The sequence below is a fragment of the Astatotilapia calliptera genome, chromosome 8 (assembly GCF_964374335.1).
Source record: "Astatotilapia calliptera chromosome 8, fAstCal68.1, whole genome shotgun sequence".
Lineage (NCBI taxonomy): Eukaryota > Metazoa > Chordata > Actinopteri > Cichliformes > Cichlidae > Astatotilapia > Astatotilapia calliptera.
Window position 1 is genome coordinate 14,328,670 of NC_137429.1, and position 21,499 is coordinate 14,350,168.

Genomic DNA, 21,499 nt, shown 5'->3' on the forward strand with positions numbered 1-21,499 from the left:
CATTTATTACTGAAAAAATATGTCGTCCTATTAGCTATTTAAACACACATAGGCGTACTCATCCAGTTGGATAAACAACACAAAAGGCTTTTTGCATACATGTCAGGCAAACAGTCTGTTTTAATAAGGATTTAAAACGAGTTTAAAAACCACGCAATCCAAACGGATGGAAATTTTTATTTGAAAATATTTTATTCATGAAATCCTATGATATGTTTCCCCGTGTATGCTATTCCACGACATTCATTTTAATGAACATAATATAAAATACTGCTCTACATTTTTCCCCCCTGTGTAATGATAGTCTGGAGATCAGACTTTACCAGCCATTTCTTATGCACAAATATCTGATTGAGTAGTCTTTTTGATGTATATTTAACCGTATATTTTCACATTTAATGTCATTATTATGCCAGAGAAGGAAAGAAAAGAGGCAGCATTTGAATGAGTGGGGCAGGTGCATTTGCACAGAGCGCCTCATGAATAGCTGCTCCCCCATTAGCCATGCACGGCTCTGAAGCGCGCATAAATAATAGCTGGCACCGCTGATAAAAAAAAAAAAAAAAAGCGCACCTTGGGGCCTCTCTCCCCCTCTCCCCCCCTCCATCTCTCTTTCTTTCTTTCTTCCACTCGCTTTCTCTCTCTAAGGTCATCTTCTTCTTCTTTTTTTCTTTTTTTTCTTTTAGCAAAGCATTTAGGCTACGGGACAACTCCAAAAAGCCAGATTTTTACCCTTGCCTGTTACTTAGGCACGACAAAAATCTGAGATGTTTTCTGCTATTATGTCCCATCTGCCCCGCATTTGTAATCCTGCCCCTTGCAGAACAAATCCACTGGACTGGTGCCTTCCTATTGAGACGCTAGAAGCATAGAAGACAGCCTCAGAGCGCTCTATCATTAAGAGCAAACAAGACAGAGGACCTCGGCTTTTAAAAGCAAAACGAGAAAACAATCTGAAAGCGTCAAGTTAATATTTCCCGATTGGCTTTACACGTCGCAGATTTTGCTTGTAAGTTGCATGTTCGTGAGTGGAAGTACTCGGCTCGGGACAGAAGGAATGGGATACCCGAGCAGAGAAGTGAGGGGATGGAGAAGACGGAAAGGATGGACGCTCTTGGTTTGGGTCGTTGTTGTCAGCTTGGCTTTAGCTGACGGACGGAGAGTGAGGCAGCCCAGATGCCCCCACGGATGCACCTGCACAAAAGATAATGCCCTATGTGAGAGTGTCCGATCTGTGCCCCACACTTTCCCATCCGACGTCGTTTCACTGTAAGTGATGCTGCATGAAGTGGTGAAGTGTCAGAAAGCTTATTAGATTCTGTGTCATATTTCCACTTTGATTTGTTTCTCCTTTTAATCAGATCTTTTGTCAAGTCTGGATTTAATGAAATTACTGGAGGAAGCTTTGCGCACACACCTACCCTACACCTGCTGTGAGTAATAGCTTTTAATCTATCTATTTATCTATGTATCTATCAATTTATGTATCTGTCAATCTGTCTGCCTATTTATTTATCTGTCTATTTATAATTTATGTCTGCCTGTCTGTCTCACTGCTTCCTTGATTTAAAAGTAAGGTTGTGTCTTAACAGGCAACTTGCACACAGGCTTAGATTCAGCTTTAAAGGGGGAATTCTCTGTAATGGTGTCTGGATTATGCAATAGACCACATGGCTAGAGCAACTAACAGCAAGAGGAACAGTGTGTGTGTGTGTGCGTATCTTCTTTAGAAACAGGGTGGCTGAGATAAACAATGAGCATGTTCTCTTATTCTCCTGAAGAATTCAGCCCTAATCTGTAGTCAAATAACAGGCGTGCACATGAGTGTTCACCTTCTCCTAACAGTGCTGTTGATTAATGGCCTTCATTATTTAGTATCTTGACAGGACTTGAGTCTATTGAGCAAATGCGTTCTTGCAAATCCACAAATTAACAGCAAGGTCAGACTTAACTGTACTCTACGCCGCACATAATAACATGCTGTCAAGCGTCAGTCTAGCTTTCCTGGCACCGGTTCCTTCATTCTCTCAGATGACGGTGAAGTCGAGGCTAAATGTGCACGGAGCCTCAAACGTAGGAGGACGTAGCATCACGCATCTGAAGACCGAGCTCGTGACTGTTAGGAGAGAGGTAACTGAAGATGAGTGAATAAGTGGACTGCCTCATCTGTTATTTTTCCCTGCAAAGGTGACTTGAAGCATCTTAACCTCCATTAAGGCATGCTTGATCAGTGCCACTGTTTTGTAGTCTGCATTAGCCAAATGTCAGGGTAACTGGCTTCCTCATTTTAAAGACTTTAACATCTTAGGATTGTAATATTTCAACCTTGACATAATAATAAATAATACTGATGGTACTTTTGTTCAATATTTAAAAGAAAAGAGCCGCTCTGTACAGTAACCAAATGCCAGCTTAATAATAAACGAAAACCCTTTAAGATTTTTAATAATCTGGTGGAGATGAGGTGTACAATATGTTGCCGATGGACACGATTCTTGATTCTTTGCCATTTCTTATGAGAAACATGTAGGAGTGAGTGGTTGTTTCTCTGTTTAATCTGAGTCATTCATTGACCACATACACAGTGGGTAGAAGTAGTGAATGAGTGTTGTCCAATTTCTCTGCTTTTTGCAATAGACTTACTGCCATTGACATTACGTAAACATCCATGACCTTTTCTTATTGTGCACAGCCCACACAAATCAATATCTTGTTGGAGTTCATCTCAGTTAAGTTGTGAAACACAAACAACCAGCTGTTAAGAAAAATCTATGTACAGTTGCTTTAAATATGGCAATTTGCATTAGTCTAAACGCTTCCATCCTTTATATTTTGCTTCCAAAGAACCAGACTTTATCTATATAATATCTTTATAATTTTTAAAGTGGTCTTCATCAACAGTTTTCCAGGCTTTCCGAAGACCTTTCAAAAGTTTACGTTGGAGATTGGCTGCTTTTTCACTCATTTTCATTCCAGTCATTCTACCTGACCCTTTTCAGAGGAATGTTTCTTTTGTTGTTGAGCTACTTTTAAATTTCATTTTTAGGCACTGTTATATTAGCCTGCCACAAAGGTGCATAATTTGTTTCCTGTGGACACACTTTGTAAAGGACACACTGCACAGTGTGCCAAGACCTGACAGAACCTGAAAAATGCATCTGGCCCTTTAGTTGATCCGTCTACTGTTCACTGAAGCCTCATCAGAAATGTCATGGAAGGGTGGCTGTCAAGAGCATTTCATAGGGAAACAGAAAAAGATTCAGGTATGCCAAATTACACAAGAAATGAACTGAAAAACCGCAGCGATCCGTGTTACAGAGTGATGAATCTAAATTTGAAATGTTTCATTCATCTCTATTCATGTATGGAGGAGGTCAGGAGAGAGGTGCAACAGTGAGTGTTTGAAACTGTCTGTAAAAGACTGTCATATTTGCCATTTTTTATGAGAAATATTATCTCATATAATGTCATATTATTGCATTTCAGCCAGCGGTGTTGTCAAAAATCTATTGAAGTATGAACGCAGAAAAGTGATATCAAATTTTGATGTTATTCTTATGAGAGCTATCTATCTATCTATCTATCTATCTATCTATCTATCTATCTATCTATCTATCTATCTATCTATCTATCTATCTATCTATCTATCTATCTATCTATCTATCTATCTATCTATCTATCTATCTATCTATCTATGTCTTTTTTGGTTTGTTTTTCCTTCACAGATTGTTCACAGCAAACTCATTTGACCTGATTGATGAGGATGCATTTCAAGGTTTACCACATCTTGAATACCTGTAAGTAACTGTTTTTAATTCATGTGCAGAAAACATTTGTGTGCTGTTGTATGAAACACTGTATCATAATTGCATATTTTTTGTATTAAACAAATATGAGGCACATGCTGATTAATAACAGCACTATGTGAACCTGTGCGGAAATATTGCACTCAAAACCTTACTGTAGTGCATGCTTGGTTACATGATGGCATATAAATCTATCTGAACGATGAGGCTTTACCCATAAGCATGTTTACACTAATGTTCCCTGTTTGGGTGCTCCATCCAACTACAACCACAGCTAGTTAAATGGCTGAAAACACTTGTTTGCATTTTGAATGTGTTTACAGTATAATTTACTTTGACATGTTTTCCCAGTGTTTTACTAGCCTTAGCGATCATGTAAAACTCTCCATAGCCTGATTGCAGTAAACATCTCATCTTCTTACAGGACCACAATAGATGTCAGTATTCATTGTGTGTAGGATTTCATGACTTACTCTCATTCATTCTGCTTCTCATTCACAGATTTATTGAAAACAACAAAATTGCTGAAATATCCCCATATGCTTTCCGGGGCCTGAAAGCTCTAGTACATCTGTAAGTATTTTGGTTTGAAAAAACTTTAACTCAGTTCTTGTTATCCTCTTTCTTCCTCCAGTCTTTACTTATCTTCTCCTTAATCCCTGTCCAGGGAATAGTCCCATCTCTCGTTTGTTCCTTTCTATTTTCTTAGAACTTGTGGCTTTTTCCTTTCTTCACATTAACATCTGCATTGTCCCTTTCACACGTCTGTTTCACTTTTCGAGTAATCTGAGGTAAAAAGTAACTGAACATTATTTTTCGAGGTATCCTGACATACCCTCCATCAGTTTGCCTTTTCTGTCCCCGTTTCACTTTGTCACTGTCTGGAATGAAAAGGTAGGCAAAAGCGCTGCTGCCAGTAATCATTTCTCAAGGTGACTGAAGATATCAGCTGGATCAGGTTGCAGAAGGGCAGGTCTGGATGTTTCATTGCAGATAAGCTGTTCATATATTTTAGACAGTAAAATAGACTTGCTTTTGTCAAAGTTTGATTTTTCTAAAACCAAAAAAAGAAGCTATTAGTGTGAATATTGGATACAACTGCTCAAAATCTGCCTAGACAATTTATAAAACCACTATTCTGTCCTGTAGAACAAAACTATACGAAATATGCTAACACATTCTTAACAGTGTTTTTTCTAAACACAGTGACAATGTCACCTCAAAGCCTGCCAGAACTAAAGGTAGGTGAGAGCGCGAGTGACTTATCGGTCAAGTTAAATATAACTGTGCTGTAACCTTAAACCGGGTGACCTATCACTCTGTGACTCTCCAACATGTTTTCCCTTTAACATCATGCAGCACAGGGCAAACAAGATTTTAGCATATTGCTCTTCCTTGTCATCCCTTCATCATCCTTATGATCACCACCATCTTTTAAACTATATATTGTTATGAAGAGGAATAAAAGTCAAATAGGAGAGATTAAAACATTTGTCCCAACATCAGCAAAGTATAGAAAATAGTTTGATCTACAAGAAATCACAAGCAAATGGTTTTTAAAAAGATTTACACTGAAAGTGAATCCACTTCAATGTGCTATGGATGAAGAATTAAGAATCAAGTTTTACCAAACTTCTACAAAACAGGCAGCAAACATGCAAGAAAGGTAAACAGATACTGGAACAAAGACTGAGTGGAAAGGCAGGACTATTTATACACGTGAAGGTAATCAGGGGAGTGCAAACAGCTGGGGGAAGAAAAAGAAAGACAATCAATAACAGTGAGACAAGAGGGGAAGTAAAACTAAAGACAAGACATCAGAAAAATGAATAGAAAAATACAACAGGGAATAACAATTGGGAAACTCAGACACATGAATAAACTTAAACCAATCAAACAGAGGATACATTGTCCACCAGCCCTCTTCAAAAACAGTAATACCTGAATCAGGCCAGAGTTAACAAATCCATGGTGTGGTACTGTAGACCAACAGATATTCTGATAAAAGCAACATAATAAAACCTTGTCTACATAAGAATAATTATCTAGGTAACGAGTTTAATTGCTTTTGTCAAAGTTATAACTTTACAAATGGAGTTTTCCTGTAGGCAAGATAATTCACTGCAAAGGGAAGGTCAGATCCAAGCTCCAGTAGGGGATCACTGCTCTAGAATTAAATCATTTTCCAATAACAATGTATGCAATAAAATATGAAGCGCTAAAACTGTCAGCTAAGATTTTTTTTTATTGCTAACATGACTCAGAAAGTGCCATAGCATGTCAGTGAAGATGCCCTTTTTCGGTTCCCTTCTAGAAAAAAGTAAACAAACGCTGATACCACATGCAGTATCAGAGGACACTTTAAGAGCATCACACACAGTAAATACATTATTAAAGGGCATCTGCAAGGAGTTATATTGGAATCCTTTCCACTCTGCTCTAACCTCATGTGTTTGCTTAGTGCATTCTTGCATAAACTGTAAAGTTAAAAGGTCTCTCTTCCTTGGAGAACCAACTTTCATATAAATAATGCAGTGTTCATGGATTACGCCAACATTTCATTTCATTCACATCTCTCTGTGTGTTTTGAAGTTCAGTCTCTAGCTCCAGGGTTTGTTTTTGTTGTAGGTTTTTTTGTACTGTTGGCCAAAAAAATACCCTGCATTTGACAGCACCGGAGAAGCTAGACTATATACAAGGTAACAAACAACCACACACTCACTTATGACATACTCTGAAAGGAACAACTCGGCTACATCTGGGGGAAAAAAAACAACTGCATCAGTCAGATACATACGTGCAGAACATGATCAACTTGAAGTCAAAACATTTAATTAACACAGAACTTGGAATATGAAATAGACCCAGGCAACTTCTTCTCTTCTATCAATAACAACTGCTGCTACTATACAAATCAACAGTACAACCAGGGGGCTGGGGTGAGATGGTCAATTATCTAGTTTAACTGTAGAAGTCTATATACAAATTTTATTAATAACAAGGATTATCTAAACCAGTTTTTACATCAATTCAGTGTCATTACCATATCTGAAACTTGTATTAACATGGATAAAGGAATGGACTTTGAACTGAAGGGTTATGAATTCACGTATATACTTTATTAACACAATGTACTGCATGAACCTGGTCCCTAAAGTAACCAGATCTACTAGAATCACATCACATTGAGCCACTCTCATAGACAACATTTTTACAAATGACACTGAAAATAAGACAGTAAGCGCACTTCTGATTAATGACATCAGTGACCATCTTCCTGTTTTTACAGTCTGTGATAGGAATTACAAGATTAAAAATATGGACAGAAAAAAAGTACACACGATTCAGAACAGAGGAATCAATAAATGCTTTTAAAAACCATTTCATGAAACAGAAACAGGTGAAATATATCAAAAACAAGATGCCAAGTAAGTATGATGAATTCCTTAGATTATTTACATTACTGTATAATACAAACTGTCCAATAATGCAATATAATAGAAAACATGAGTAAATAAAAATAATATTAAAAGAATATGAGAAATACTGACCAGCGTTGTATAACGTAGGTCTACACCATCACTGAACCTGGGATAACAGAGGAAAAACTGGATACCTTGATAGACAGAAATCATTATTCAATGGTCCATGTAGCTGTTGTTTTTGAAATGGTTAAAACATGTAAAAATAAGAAATCCTTGGATTTTAATGATATTGATAAGTCAGTAGTTAAGAAAGCTCTTAAGGCTATTTTAAGATTTAATTTGGAATTTATCATTTCAAACTGGTATATTTTCAGACAGAATGAAAATAGCAAGAGATAAACCTTTATACAAATCTGACAACAAACACCATTTCAAAAACTACAGGTCTGTTTCTTTACTATGTCAATTCTTAGAAAATCTTGAAAAACTGTATAACAATCGACTGGAAAAACATATAGATAAACATAAACTGCTCACCGAGAGCCTGAGGGCTCAGATCAAGCAGATCAACATCACTGGCACTATTAGATTCAATAGAATACATCACAAATTCTATAGACAAAAAGCAATATGTGGCTGGATAATTCATAGATTTAAGCATTTGACACAATAGATCGGGATATATTAGTAAGAAAACTGTATCATTATAGTGTCGGGGGGTAGTTTTAAATTGGGTTGGGAGTTATTTAAGAGACAGGAAGCAGTTTGTGAAATTAAATGGTTGTTGCTCTGTATGCATGGACATTGCCTGTGGTGTACCCCAGGGGTCAGTTTTGGGCCCTAGATTCTTTAATTTATCAATGACATGTGTGAAGTGTCCAGAGTGTTAAAATGGTACTGTTCCTGATGATATAAACATTTTCTGCACTGGTGAGGATCTGCTGCATTTATTTGATGAGGTAACTAATGAAATAATTAAATTAAAGCTTGGGCATGATTAAAAACAAATTACTGTTACATTTGAATAAAACTACCTAATAAAACTGTTCTTTGGAAAGAGCAGATTAAGTATAAATGTAAAAACTCAAATAAATGGTGTTCATTTTGAAAGAGTCAATATAATAGATTTCTTGGGGTAATAATAGATGAGATACTTAATTAGAGAGCACAGATAAGATATATTCATTCCAAAGTATTAAGAAACATTGCAATACTGAACAAGACAAAGGAGGCATTAGACTGTATCTGTCACGGTCCTGGGTCTCCTGACCCAGCGTTTTTAGTTCTTTGTGATTTTCGTATTATTGTACTTGTGTGTGATTTATTCTATGGCTTCTAGTTTTGATCCCTTGCCCTTCATGTCTCCCTGTGTGCCCCTCTGTGTATCTGTGAGCCCTCGTCTCTCCTTATGTTTTATTCCATGCTTCCCCTGCCCATTATGTCTAAGTTCTCCCCGTGCTCTCTCTTCCCCCTGTGTGCCCTCTATGCATTTATGAGCCCTCGTCCCCTTTCGTGTTTATTCCATGTCTCCCCTGCCTGTTACGTTGGTGTTCTACTCGTGCTCTCTCTCCTCCTGTACTTCCTGTTTCACCTCTCCCGTCAGTGTTCAGTTCACCCCGCCCTGTCTCGTTATGATTATCAGTGTCACCTGTGTTCCCCGTGTGTTCCCACTTCCCTCGTTAACCCTCTGTGTATTTCTGTCTGCGTCTCCCTCTGTTCAGTGTGACGTCGTCCCTCATGTTGTGTGGATCTCCCTGTGTCTCTCTGCGTATGTTAGTTTACTTTTCCCAGTTTAGTTTTGTATTTCCTATGTTCTGCCATTCCAGCATTAAAGCTGTGATTTTGAGTTCATCCCCGTGTCTGTGAGTTTTGCGTTTGGGTCCTCCTCCTGCCTGCCACACAGCCGAGCCGTGACAGTATCACTCCATATTCTATAAGCTGTTGTGCAGAGGTCTGGGGCAATGACTATAAAAGTACATTAGATTCTCTTTTTATTCTTCAAAAAAAAAAGCAGTTCAGAACTACCAGGTGACATTCAACACATGTTTTTTCTTTTTGTTTTTTGAGACAAGGAAGCTATACCGTAATTTAATGGATTTCTTCTTGAAAGCTGTGAGTTTGTGTAATACCAGGAACAAAAAAACAACAAGTTTTTGTTTTTCTATGCATGGAGTGAAACTGTGGAACAATTTGAGTTGGCCAAACATAAAGCAGTTCAAAGATAGTTATAAAGATATGATTTTATATTTGTATAATTAACTTTTCAAAACTGGAAGTATTGGCTTTGTTGTGTGGAGGCTTATAGAGCTACAAAAACATAATGCTCTGATAATTTGTACTGTATGTGTCATATACGTTATATTAGAAATATTTTCATTGTTATTACTGCGGTTTGTATCAGTAAGGAAGCTAAATAAATATTAACTGATAACTTATGGCGAGGAGGCGGGATTAAATAAGTGTGCACTTCTTCCCATTCCTTTTTAATATGTAAGTGAATCAGAACAGGTGAAGCAATATTGAAATGTATTTTGTTTTATTTTGTATAGTACTTTTTTTCTTTTCTTTGCTAAATGAACTCCTGTATATTTTTAGAAGATTTGAAATAAATTGAACACAAGTGTGACCAGTGTTAACAGAACAAAATACACAGAACAGTAATGCACAATTCAGGTATGTGAAGGACAGATCGGTGTGATTGCTCTTTTTTAATTTAAATTTTTACATTTAAAAAACAAACAAACTGCTGTATCAAAAGAAAAATCCCACATCTGGGAGAAATAGTATAGTAAAGTAAACATATTGCATCTTAATTCGTTTATGTGTTTTTTACTGCCTTCCATTTCAAGCACCTGTTACATGTCATGAGAGGAATCTAGAAGTAGTCAGGTTTTGTGACATGTTTATTTGTTTGTAATGTCCTTGGTTTTATTCTGTTTCTCAAGTCATTCTGTTCCACCAACCAATGAAAAATACATTAAGGGAAATGGATATGTCAGAAGAGTTGCACTCTACATCTAATGTAATCACTTTGTTTATTATTTTTTTCCTTTTTGCTGATTAGGAGTCTGGCTTACAACAACCTTGAGACACTGCCCAAAGATGTTTTTAAGGGCATGGATGCTTTGACCAAAGTGTGAGTCTGTTTTTCCTTAATCCATCCTCACAATGCAAATATACACTTTAGTTATTACTAATATGGTCATCAAGGGTTCATTGTATTTGTGTTTGATTACTATTTATATGCTGTATGTTTAGTCCTTTTCACACAGTTTGAAAAACATAAGTAGTTACTAAATCTATATTTGTTAGGATGCCTGGGTTGTTGACTCAGGGTTTTTGAGTTTATTATATTATTTATACTTTCTAGTTTTTGGTTTCTTTGAGTTCTGTCTTATGGTTTATGTCTCTGTCTTCTTTAGTTGCTCTGTCTCCCCTATCACCTGTATCCCCTTGTCTAGTTCGCGTCTATGTGTATCCTTAGTTCCTATATCCCCGTGTTCAGTCAGTGTTTGTGTCTGCCCTGGTCCCACGTCTCTGTTCCCTCTGTAGTGCCTGCATGTGAGTCTGTGTTATGTGTTTCCTGTTTTACTTTGAAGGTCTCTGTCTTTTCTCAGTGTGTTCAGTTTACGCTTCTTTGGTCTCGTCAGTTCTGATTTGCCCCAGCTGTGTTTCCCTCCTGTTACTCATTCCCTGATTGCTCCCTCTGTGTATTTAAGCCCTGTGTTTCTCTGTGTCCGTGTTGCGATCTACCGTTTATTTTGCTGTGTGTTTTGCCCATCCACTGGTGTTAGTTTATTTTGAGTTTTGTTCCAGTTATGTTATGTTTGCGTTCAGCATTAAAGCTGTTTTGGTTTACGTTCTGTCTCCGGAGTCTGCACCTTGGGTCCTATTCCTGTCTGCACACAGCCGTCACCTAACAGAAGATCGCGACCAGAACATGGACCCTGCAGACTCCTTTTTCTCAGAGTTCAACGGCGAGATGGAGCGGCTGGTGAGCCTGCTCGACCGCATCGCCCAGTCCCCGGATTTAAGGACCATGGCAGTGGGGCTGAGCGCGGTGGAGGCCATCGTTCGGCATAATCCCCGGCTTAGCCAGTTTGCTAAGGACACTGAGTTGGGGAACACCATAACTGCCTGGAGAGAGCAAGTCAGGGCGAGTGAGCTTGCTCTCTCCCTCACTACATCTTCCCCACCGCTGCCGCAGGACAACGCACACTCTGCCTCATCGTCACTGCAAGCTTCCTCCCCTTCCTCACGCCAGCCGGGACCTTGTTCGCCTGTCCGTTCGCCTGCCTTTTTTCTGGCGGCTGTGTGGTCGGAGGATGAGGAGGAGGTCTCCGTTTCTCCACGGGTTCCTGTTCCCTCATCTAAAAGGAAGCGACGCCACCGTCGCTCCTCTCCTCGGTCATCCGTTCAGCCACCTGTCTTCGCTGGAGGGTCCGTGGGGCCCGTTCAGCCACCTGTCTTCGCTGGAGGGTCCGAGGGGCCCGTTCAGCCTCACGCCTCGTCAGCCGGAGGGCCCGAGGAGCCCGTTCAGCCTCACGCCACGTCAGCCGGAGGGCCCGGGGAGCCCGTTCAGCCTCACGCCACGTCAGCCGGAGGGCCCGAGGAGCCCGTTCAGCCTCACGCCTCGTCAGCCGGAGGGCCCGAGGAGCCCGTTCAGCCTCACGCCTCGTCAGCCGGAGGGCCCGAGGAGCCCGTTCAGCCTCACGCCTCGTCAGCCGGAGGGCCCGAGGAGCCCGTTCAGCCTCACGCCTCGTCAGCCGGAGGGCCCGAGGAGCCCGTTCAGCCTCACGCCACGTCAGCCGGAGGGCCCGAGGAGCCCGTTCAGCCTCACGCCACGTCAGCCGGAGGGCCCGAGGAGCCCGTTCAGCCTCACGCCACGTCAGCCGGAGGGCCCGAGGAGCCCGTTCAGCCTCACGCCACGTCAGCCGGAGGGCCCGAGGAGCCCGTTCAGCCTCACGCCACGTCAGCCGGAGGGCCCGAGGAGCCCGTTCAGCCTCACGCCACGTCAGCCGGAGGGCCCGAGGAGCCCGTTCAGCCTCACGCCACGTCAGCCGGAGGGCCCGAGGAGCCCGTTCAGCCTCACGCCACGTCAGCCGGAGGGCCCGAGGAGCCCGTTCAGCTTCCTGTCTCCGCTGGAGGGCCCGAGGAGCCCGTTCAGCTTCCTGTCTCCGCTGGAGGGTCCGAGGAACCGCTTCAGCCATCTCTTCCTGCTGGAGGATCCGAGGGGCCCGTTCAGCCTCTTGCCTCGTCAGCTGGGGGTCCGGGAGGACCCAGCCAGCACGTCCCAGTGTCTGCTGATGGTTCTGGCGAGGCCATTCAGCCACCACCAGCTCCACCGCCTGGTCCGGCCTCCGAGTCTGCAGCTCCGCCTGGTCCGGCCTCCGAGTCTGCAGCTCCGCCTGGTCCGGCCTCTGTAGCTCCGCCTGGTCCGGCCTTCGAGTGTTCAGCTTCGTCTGCTCCTGAGGTCTCCATGCTGTCTGTTCCTGCACGTCCTGTCCGGCCTGTCCGGCCTGCCCGTCCTGTCCGGCCTGCACGTCCTGTCCGGCCTGCTCGTCTCGTCCGGCCTGCGCGTCCTGCTCGTCTCGTCCGGCCTGCGCGTCCTGCTCGTCTCGTCCGGCCTGCGCGTCCTGCTCGTCTCGTCCAGCCTGCGCGTCCTGCTCGCCCTGCCCGGCCGATGACTGGATGTTGTTGCCGTCATGGCCGGCTCCTTGACCTACGCCGCCGTCATGGACGGCCCCCTGAACTACGTCGCCGTCGGTGCCTCCCGCCCGGCCGGCCTCCTGATCTGCTCGGTCGCCGTCGGTGCCTCCCGCCCGGCCGGCCTCCTGATCTGCTCCGTCGCCACCGGTGCCTCCCGCCTGACCTGTTTTCTGGGCTCTTGGACCATCAGCCTCCGGGCCGCCCCCCTGACCTGCCCGGGTTTGGACTGTTGTGCCGTCAGCCTCCGGGCCGGCCCCCTGAACTTTTTCGACACTGTTGCCTGGGCCTATGCGCCTTTCGTGAGCCCTTTTGTTTGTTTGCTTTTGGACTATGCCTGGGCCTTGGTGCTGTTGTTTTGGACTTTGTTCCTGTGTTTTGTTCTGTTGCTTTCCGGGCTCCGTTGTTTGTTCTTTTTTTGTTTCTGGCTCCTTGTTTGGTTTGTTTCGAGCCCTCCATCCTGTTTCCCCCGCCGCCCACCCTGGTTGGGTTGTTTTTGTTTTTTTTGTTTTGATGTTTTGGTTTGGGCTGTCTGGAAGCCAGCCCTTAGAGGGGGGGTACTGTTAGGATGCCTGGGTCGTTGACCCAGGGTTTTTGAGTTTATTATATTATTTATACTTTCTAGTTTTTGGTTTCTTTGAGTTCTGTCTTATGGTTTATGTCTCTGTCTTCTTTAGTTGCTCTGTCTCCCCTATCACCTGTATCCCCTTGTCTATGTGTATCCTTAGTTCCTATATCCCCGTGTTCAGTCAGTGTTTGTGTCTGCCCTGGTCCCACGTCTCTGTTCCCTCTGTAGTGCCTGCATGTGAGTCTGTGTTGTATTTCCTGTTTTACTTTGAAGGTCTCTGTCTTTTCTCAGTGTGTTCATTTACGCTTCTTTGGTCTCGTCAGTTCTGATTTGCCCCAGCTGTGTTTCCCTCCTGTTACTCATTCCCTGATTGCTCCCTCTGTGTATTTAAGCCCTGTGTTTCTCTGTGTCCGTGTCGCGATCTACCGTTTATTTTGCTGTGTGTTTTGCCCATCCACTGGTGTTAGTTTATTTTGAGTTTTGTTCCAGTTATGTTATGTTTGCGTTCAGCATTAAAGCTGTTTTGGTTTACGTTCTGTCTCCGGAGTCTGTGTAACGCGCGGCGGACACTAAAGCGGTCGCGCCAGAATGTCACGCTAAAAAGAAAGATTCTTTAAAATACAAGGGGGAGCAAGCGAGTCAGATACCACGGGCACAGAGAGGGAGCAGGTCTGATCAGAAACAGTTTATTACTAGGCCAGGGAGCACAAATAAAACACCCTTAAAATGTACATAATAAAATGTTTGCTCTCTACTAAAAACAATTCTAAAACCCATAAAACTACCATTTTCTACATTCACTAAAACCCCCCCTGCTATAATTAGGCCACATGTTCATTATGGGTCCATCAGCAGGCCAGGAATTCCTCCTTTAGAGCAGAGTCCACGCCAGCCCCGTCTTCAGCAAAGAAAGAGCCACCCATCTTCTTGTCCTTCCGCTGGCCCATCACTTCCCAGCCCGGCTTGCGTTCTGCACCCGAATCCATGATGCGACCACCGCCACAGCTCCCCTTGCATCGGTGTCAAATGCAGGCAGAGGTAAACCTCTGCCCTGCTGTCAATCACACGCGTTGTCTCTTACTGTTGCCGTTCCATGAGGTCAGGACTTGGTCGCCACATCACACTGGCCATCTTGCATTAACCTTCCAGTCTGGGACCTCTCTGCTTCGGTGCCCAGCTAGCCTGTTTTTAAAAGGTCTTTACACAGCTGATAGGCCACCTCTGGACACACCCCTGCCTCAGCAGGTGGTCCCTATCAGCTAATTTGTCCCATGTGCAGCCAGTCCACAGTGGATAAAAACCATGTCACATAAAACACTAAAAACCATGCAATAGAAACAGAATAAAACCATGCAAATAAAACACTCATAAATAAACACTAAAAATCAGAATAAAAACAATATACAAGATAAATACAAATTTCCACTGTGTGACATCTGCACCTTGGGTCCTATTCCTGTCTGCACACAGCCGTCACCTAACAATATTAGTATTTCTCCTTCTTTTCAAAGAAAGAAACAATAACTGTGCAAGAAGGAAAATGAGAGAATAGTCTGAGAAAGTAAATCATTATAGAGGAAGCTATTACATACTGCGGTTGAGAAATCTAGAGAAAGGAAAGGCTGGGTTAAGATGCTACAATGTCAGGGTAAATGGTCAGCAAGTCAATTACACAACAAAAGAACTAGATACTGGCTTAGGTCACACTGACACAATCAGCTAGATTAATTCCTGTGTCTCTAGATTCACTAGACTCCACATTCAAGCTTAATAGCTATTCAAACTGAGAGTGTGTGATAAGCAGAGACTACCCAGGAGATGGGACACGTGCTGTGGTTTAGCAAACTGAACAGTTCTTGGAAATAAGAGGCCTGTAAGTTTTAAAAAGAATAAAGAAAGCAAGAAATAAAGAATAAATATTAACGATTTCATGTTGTAACGTTAGTGTTTTACTTGATTGTCATGGCAGGTTCTGGTTCTGTGGAGTTTTCCTTCCCACTGATTGCTGATTGAGCCCATCTGGTTGTTGGGGTTTTGTTTGTGTTATTGGAGGGTCTTAACCTTACAATGTAAAGCACCTTGAGGAAACTGTATAAAGAAAATTGAACTGTATTTTACTTGTGATCCATTCATGTAGGGATCTGCGAGGCAACAATTTGATCTGTGACTGCAAGCTCAAGTGGTTGGTGGAGTGGATGCACCACACCAATGCCACTCTAGACCAAATCTACTGCAGTGGCCCACCCATTCACCAGGGGAAGAAGATCAACGACCTGCTGCCTCACTCTTTTGACTGCATCGCAGCAGGTGCCTTCCTCTTGCACATCTCCTTGTATCACAGCATCTACAGCATCTTTCTTTCATGTCTATTTAATTGTTATGTCCCACCTTTCAGAGTTTGCCACCTATCAGTCACTGAAGTTTGAGTCCATTTCGGTGGATGCCTTCACTCTTGGTAATGAACAGTATGTCGTGTTTGCCCAGCCTTTTGCTGGGACATGCAGCTTCTTAGAATGGGATCACGTGGAGATGACCTTCAGAACATATGACACCATTGAAAGTGAGTTTTTCTCAAGTCAGTACGAGAATGTGTAAATATTCTCACCTGGAATGACCTCAATGTGTAGTATGTAAATGTATAAGAAACCCTGTATGGATTATATTGGTCTCAGTCAGAGTTGGCTTCCCTGTAGAACTTCACAATACATTTTTTCAGGTGACTGCAGTTGAGTATATATCTGATTGATGTAATTACTAGTTCCCATTCAAAATAATTACCCGTTTAAGCCAGCAGTATAATAAGAGATGTTTGACACAGCATACCCGCTAATGCAGAAAATTTCCTCTGCATCCAGGCATAAATGGAGTGCCTGGATGTAGAAAGATATCAGATCCTAGCACTACTTTGTGTCAGTCAGATCTTTGCCAACAGTGATGCACATAATATTTTTATCAGTCACAGAGATTTACTTTAACCTCAGAGTTACCACATTACGTCATTAAATGGTTTTGATAAGGTTTAGATAGATGTACTTGAAAAAAGGAACTACGGGTTTCATGTAGGATTTGTAGTTAGACACTCTTTATTGGATGAAAAAAAGGTTAGTGAGCCTAATTGTTCTTACATTCTAGTACAAACAGTTGCTTGGGTTCTGTGCATGTACTGAATGTGTATTTTGTTCTCTCTTTTACTCTTTAGGCACCTCAACTGTCGTCTGCAAGCCCATGCTAATTGAGAACCACCTCTTTGTCATTGTGGCCCAGTTGTTTGGGGGCTCACACATTTACAAGCATGACACCTCCGCCAGCAAGTTCATCAAGATCCAGGACATTGACATCCTAAAAATCCGCAAACCCAACGACATCGAGACCTTCATGATCGACGGAGAGTCTTTCTTTGTCATCGCTGACAGCTCTAAGGTTGGGCCTGTTTTCTTTCACTGTCACTCAAAATCAACAAAGTATTTCATGGCAGGTGGCATAAATTTGCATTTCGCTAGTGACGGTTTATTTTTTAAATGAATCTATTTCAGGGTTCAATTTAAAATTGCATTACTTGATTTTTAAAGTCTCAGTGGGTTAGCACTCCCTTACTTAACAGAACTTTTGAAACCCTACAGTCCTACTGGAGCACAGAGGGCTTTGAACCAGCGGCTCTTGAGCTCTCCTAGAATCAGGCTTCAAAGCAGAGGCGTTAGGGCCTTTTCAGTGGTGGCTCCTAATCTTTGGAACAACTTACCTTTTTACTTAAGAACTGCCACGTCCCTCAATCATTTTAAAACACCTTTTAAAATCTATTTGTTCTCGCTTGCTTTCAAATCTAGTTGAGCAGAGTATCCTGGCTTTTAGTGTGCAAACACAGTGTTATTTACTTCTTTTATTTGATTTTTAGTGCATAGTTATTGTTGATTTAGCCATCATTGTATATACTGTATATTCTATATAACTTGTACAGTACTTTGGTCAGCTGGGGTTGTTAAAATGTGCAAACAGATATCAATTTTGACTTGACTTAAAAACAACAACAATACTGTAGACATGTCCTTATTACTGCATCCAGCCCCTGTATGAATAAATATCCTCTAATCTACTCTTCCCACCACGTCAGCCAGTCCTTCCCCGGGCGTCCTTCTCTGCAGCATGTCGGTCTGTGTCTGCTCCTGCTGATTAGCTTGTATTGCCAAATGTTCACATATGCTCTCACATATGCTTGGGGACAACTCAGGCACACAAGCACAGACACACCACCACACTCTGGTGTTTGGCTTCATGCAAAATTTGAAGTTTGTTGCCTAATTTTTTTTCATGTTGAGCTATAATTGTTTTCAACTGTAAATCACTATTGAGTACTTAATTAAAATGCTTGTTCAGGTTTTGAATGTAGTTGGCTTGAGCTGATGTTTTGTACATGTTCTTCCTGTAGGCGGGCTCCACAACGGTGTACAAATGGAACGGCAATGGATTTTATTCCCACCAGTCACTCCACCCTTGGTACAGGGATACAGATGTAGAATATCTAGAGATCTCCAACAAACCCCACCTGATTTTGTCAAGTAGCTCCCAGAGGCCTGTCGTGTACCAGTGGAACAGGAGCCAGAAAAAGTTTGACCGCAGGACTGACATACCGGACATGGAGGACGTCTTCTCCATCAAACACTTCCGAGTTCAAGGTGAGATCCATGCAAGCAAAAGGACACTGTGCAAACTTCTAGTTGCATCCATTAAGTTTAGTGCACCACATGCTTAATATTGGACTCAACTTTTTTTTTAAGTGTGGTTAATAAAAACATTTATGACCTACTTTCTTAGACTTGATTTATTACTCTTTATTTTCCCGCTGCATATCGTCGGCATTTATTTTGAAGGCGATAAGAGGCAATGTCACTGCCATAAAACCTGCACACAAATCAGACTGTAAAACATTATGATAGTGTGGGGTGGGGGTTTCTCTCTCATATTAACAGGTTACCTATTAGTGGCTATTAGCTGATGTCAGGGAAAAGTTAGTTCAAGGAAAGCAGTTTTCTTTCGAGGTTTACAACAGCTTCCGTATGCGTACTGGACACAGGTCTCCAAAGACAAATGACAGGGAATTAATTTGCAATTCCAACTTTATGGTTTCTCCCTCACCTTAGACCTCCCAGCAGAGAGAAATGTGGTACACCAGGCGCTCTGCCTACCAGGAGACACTCTCAGCCTTCTCTAAATAGGCAATCTGGGGTGTATACATAATATTATGAGAATATTATGGGTTTGCCATAACAGCTAGCCTAGTTAGGGCTGAAAGAAAAACTGAGAGAAAGCTTTATCTGTCATCAAAAACAAATAGCACCATTCCCAGAGTAACATCTGCATCCACTTCTTCTTTCTCCCAAAACAGTGCATAAGGCTGAGATCAGCCCAACTCTGCTATGTGAGCAGACAGGGAAGACACGACTCAAGATCACAGCACACAATGTGTGAATATAAAATGAGTGAATGTGCATGAATAATGTAGCTCGAAATGTCTCCCACAGCTGAATAAATATTTGTAGCAAACAATGAATTATATTTGGGATTACATAATCTGTTTTTTTTGTGAGCTTTCCTGTGTCAGATCCGCATTTAGTGGCTGAATGTCTAAACTAAACGGCCTCTTGAAATCTTTGTCCTTTTCAAAGGTGATCTGTTTATATGCTTGACAAGATTCATCGGGGACTCCAAGGTGATGCGCTGGGACGGTGCCATGTTCAAAGAGGTCCAGACATTTCCTTCCCGTGGCTCTATGGTGTTCCAGCCCGTCTCCACCGGCAACTGGCAGTATGCCATCTTGGGCAGCGATTACTCACTGACGCAGGTCTACCAATGGGACACCAAGAGGGGCCAGTTTGTCCCATCTCAGGAGCTGAATATCCAGGCGCCTCGGGGATTTTCTCTGGTTTCCATTGACGACCGGGTGTTCCTACTGGCATCCAGCTTCAAGGGAAAAACTCAGATATACGAGCACCTCATGATCGATCTGAGCAATTAGGCCCATCGTCTAAATGCCTTTTCCCCGAGATTGTCGCTCTCGTCAGTCCCATTTTAATCAATCAACAATTTCCACCTTTGCTCAAACAAAAACAGAGATTTGTCAAAATCCTGGTAGATTAGTTTGTAGCTAAACTTATAAATATTTTGTGATCAGCTGCAGTGGTCTGCAAGTCCTGTATTTATATCTCAATCCCTTAATATTTGGAAATGCCTTATTTTCCATTTAAAGTTGTGAAGTCAGTGATCTTCTTTGTCTATTATTCAACTCCAAAGGCAGAAGACATTCACACATGAGTTTGCTATTAATCTACATACAGTTTTGTTTCTCCTATAGGATTTTGATAGTGCTGATTACCATTCATGTTTTGTTGTTGTTGTTTTTGTTTTTGGAAATGGGGTCTATAATGGAAAATACATTATAGACTATGGGACATTAACCTACAATACTAATAGGTGTGTTGTGTTTAAGTACTTGATTTATTTGCTTGTGTAGGTTAGTCTCATTCATCCTGTCACATGAGCCATTCAACTGACAGGCTTGACAGATACCTTACAGAAAACAGACAATCTGACAAATGTACAAAACCCCCTTTTCACCTTTAAATCTATGATTATAGATGTAGTGCTGTACTTAGCAATAAAGCATTTTGTCAGTATTTGACACCTGAGCTTCATAATAATACTACTTTCAACCAAATGCAGGTAAAAATTGGACTACTTGCTGAGAACCGTGTCTTTTCCATGGCAGCTAGTTGGCAGCTTGTAATTATTTCACTTCAATAAATGGAACGACAAATCTGCTAAACACTGTGAGAAACTGAGTTTAAAAAAAAAAGAACTGCTTCCTCTCTGCTCTCAGTTGAACAAGACTGTGTGCGCAACACACTCATGGCGTTGATTTCTGATGAATGCCTCGCTAGAAGCATCCCACTGTGTCACCCAGCCCTTTCTCTTTCACTGCAACCTTACCCCTTTTCTCCCCCGTTGACAAAGCCATTGTTGTCTTTACTCTGCAACGAAAAGCCAACCACTGTGCCGCACATACTACCTATGCTTTCACGTGCGCCTCTTATTCTGACACAAAAGAAGTTTGATGACAATTAAAAACTTCACTGAGAACAATTTGCCAAAAAAATAATGTTTACGTTTTTACAATATTGTGTAAATTATGTTACTTTTGTATGTAGAGGGGACCACACTCGATGCTTCTTTTTTTGGTGTAGATATAGTGATAAGATTTGGTGTAATGTGATACTTCTGCTGTAGACTTACTTGTGTCACTTTTATCTAGTTGAGTAAGGATAGAGGATATTACATGTCCCTTTGCCTTCTTTTCGCATTTTATTTTATGTACAGTGGTAATAAAATACTAAATCAGCAAGCAACTTCTCGTATTGTTTTTTGTTCAATTATACTTACAAACTGAATGAATTTAGTCTTTATGATTTGATTTGTATTCAGCTGATTCTCTTCACTTGATAATAAAAAAGTGTTCCTTTTTTTTTTTTTTTTTTTAACCACAGTGGCATCCAGTCCTGAGGTGAAAACTGTATTGGGGCACCACATGGTGGTGGGAATAAAGGATTTAACATTACTGTTTTCACAAGGATACCAATCTATTACTGAGTAAAATGTGTGTTTCTTGATAAAAAAAAAATATTGTCAAAATTAATTCAAGCTAAATAAATAAAATCCTGAAATCTCATTATTATTGTGAACTAGGCTCACATTCAGAAATGAATGACAAACACTAAAACTCATTTTTCTGTTCGAGGATGCAAGTAATAAAATAAATACAGACATACAAACAAATAGAACTTGTAAACTTTTGCTTGTGTGGAGAGAGAGATCGCCAACCATTGCACGGTTTATGCCACAGCTGCCATTACAATAACAGTATCGGAAATGACAAAATCTATATTTCTGTAATGGTTAGTTCACCAGTATGCAGAACTTCTTTAATCAAAAATGTAAGTGTATGA

At 41.6% G+C, this 21,499-nt stretch overlaps 1 protein-coding gene across 1 annotated transcript; it reads left to right on the plus strand.

The window, feature by feature from the left end:
* The first annotated feature begins 274 nt into the window (after positions 1-274).
* Positions 275-20,902, plus strand: lgi1b (leucine-rich, glioma inactivated 1b). The gene is made up of 10 exons (XM_026163082.2): positions 275-1,269; positions 1,362-1,433; positions 3,726-3,797; positions 4,308-4,379; positions 10,296-10,367; positions 15,643-15,812; positions 15,901-16,065; positions 16,705-16,925; positions 17,929-18,175; positions 19,166-20,902. Exons 1-10 carry the CDS (start codon positions 1,019-1,021, stop codon positions 19,513-19,515), a joined length of 1,692 nt encoding a protein of 563 aa, XP_026018867.1. The 5' UTR covers positions 275-1,018; the 3' UTR covers positions 19,516-20,902.
* Positions 20,903-21,499: the final 597 nt, after the last annotated feature.

Bases quoted from the DNA above. Each gene is read 5' to 3' on its own strand.
- lgi1b (XM_026163082.2), top strand. From the start codon at position 1,019: ATGTTCGTGAGTGGAAGTACTCGGCTCGGGACAGAAGGAATGGGATAC. The intron at 3,798-4,307 runs GTAAGTAACTGT...TCTCATTCACAG, and splicing joins TTACCACATCTTGAATACCT to ATTTATTGAAAACAACAAAA. The intron at 16,926-17,928 runs GTTGGGCCTGTT...TTCTTCCTGTAG, and splicing joins TCATCGCTGACAGCTCTAAG to GCGGGCTCCACAACGGTGTA.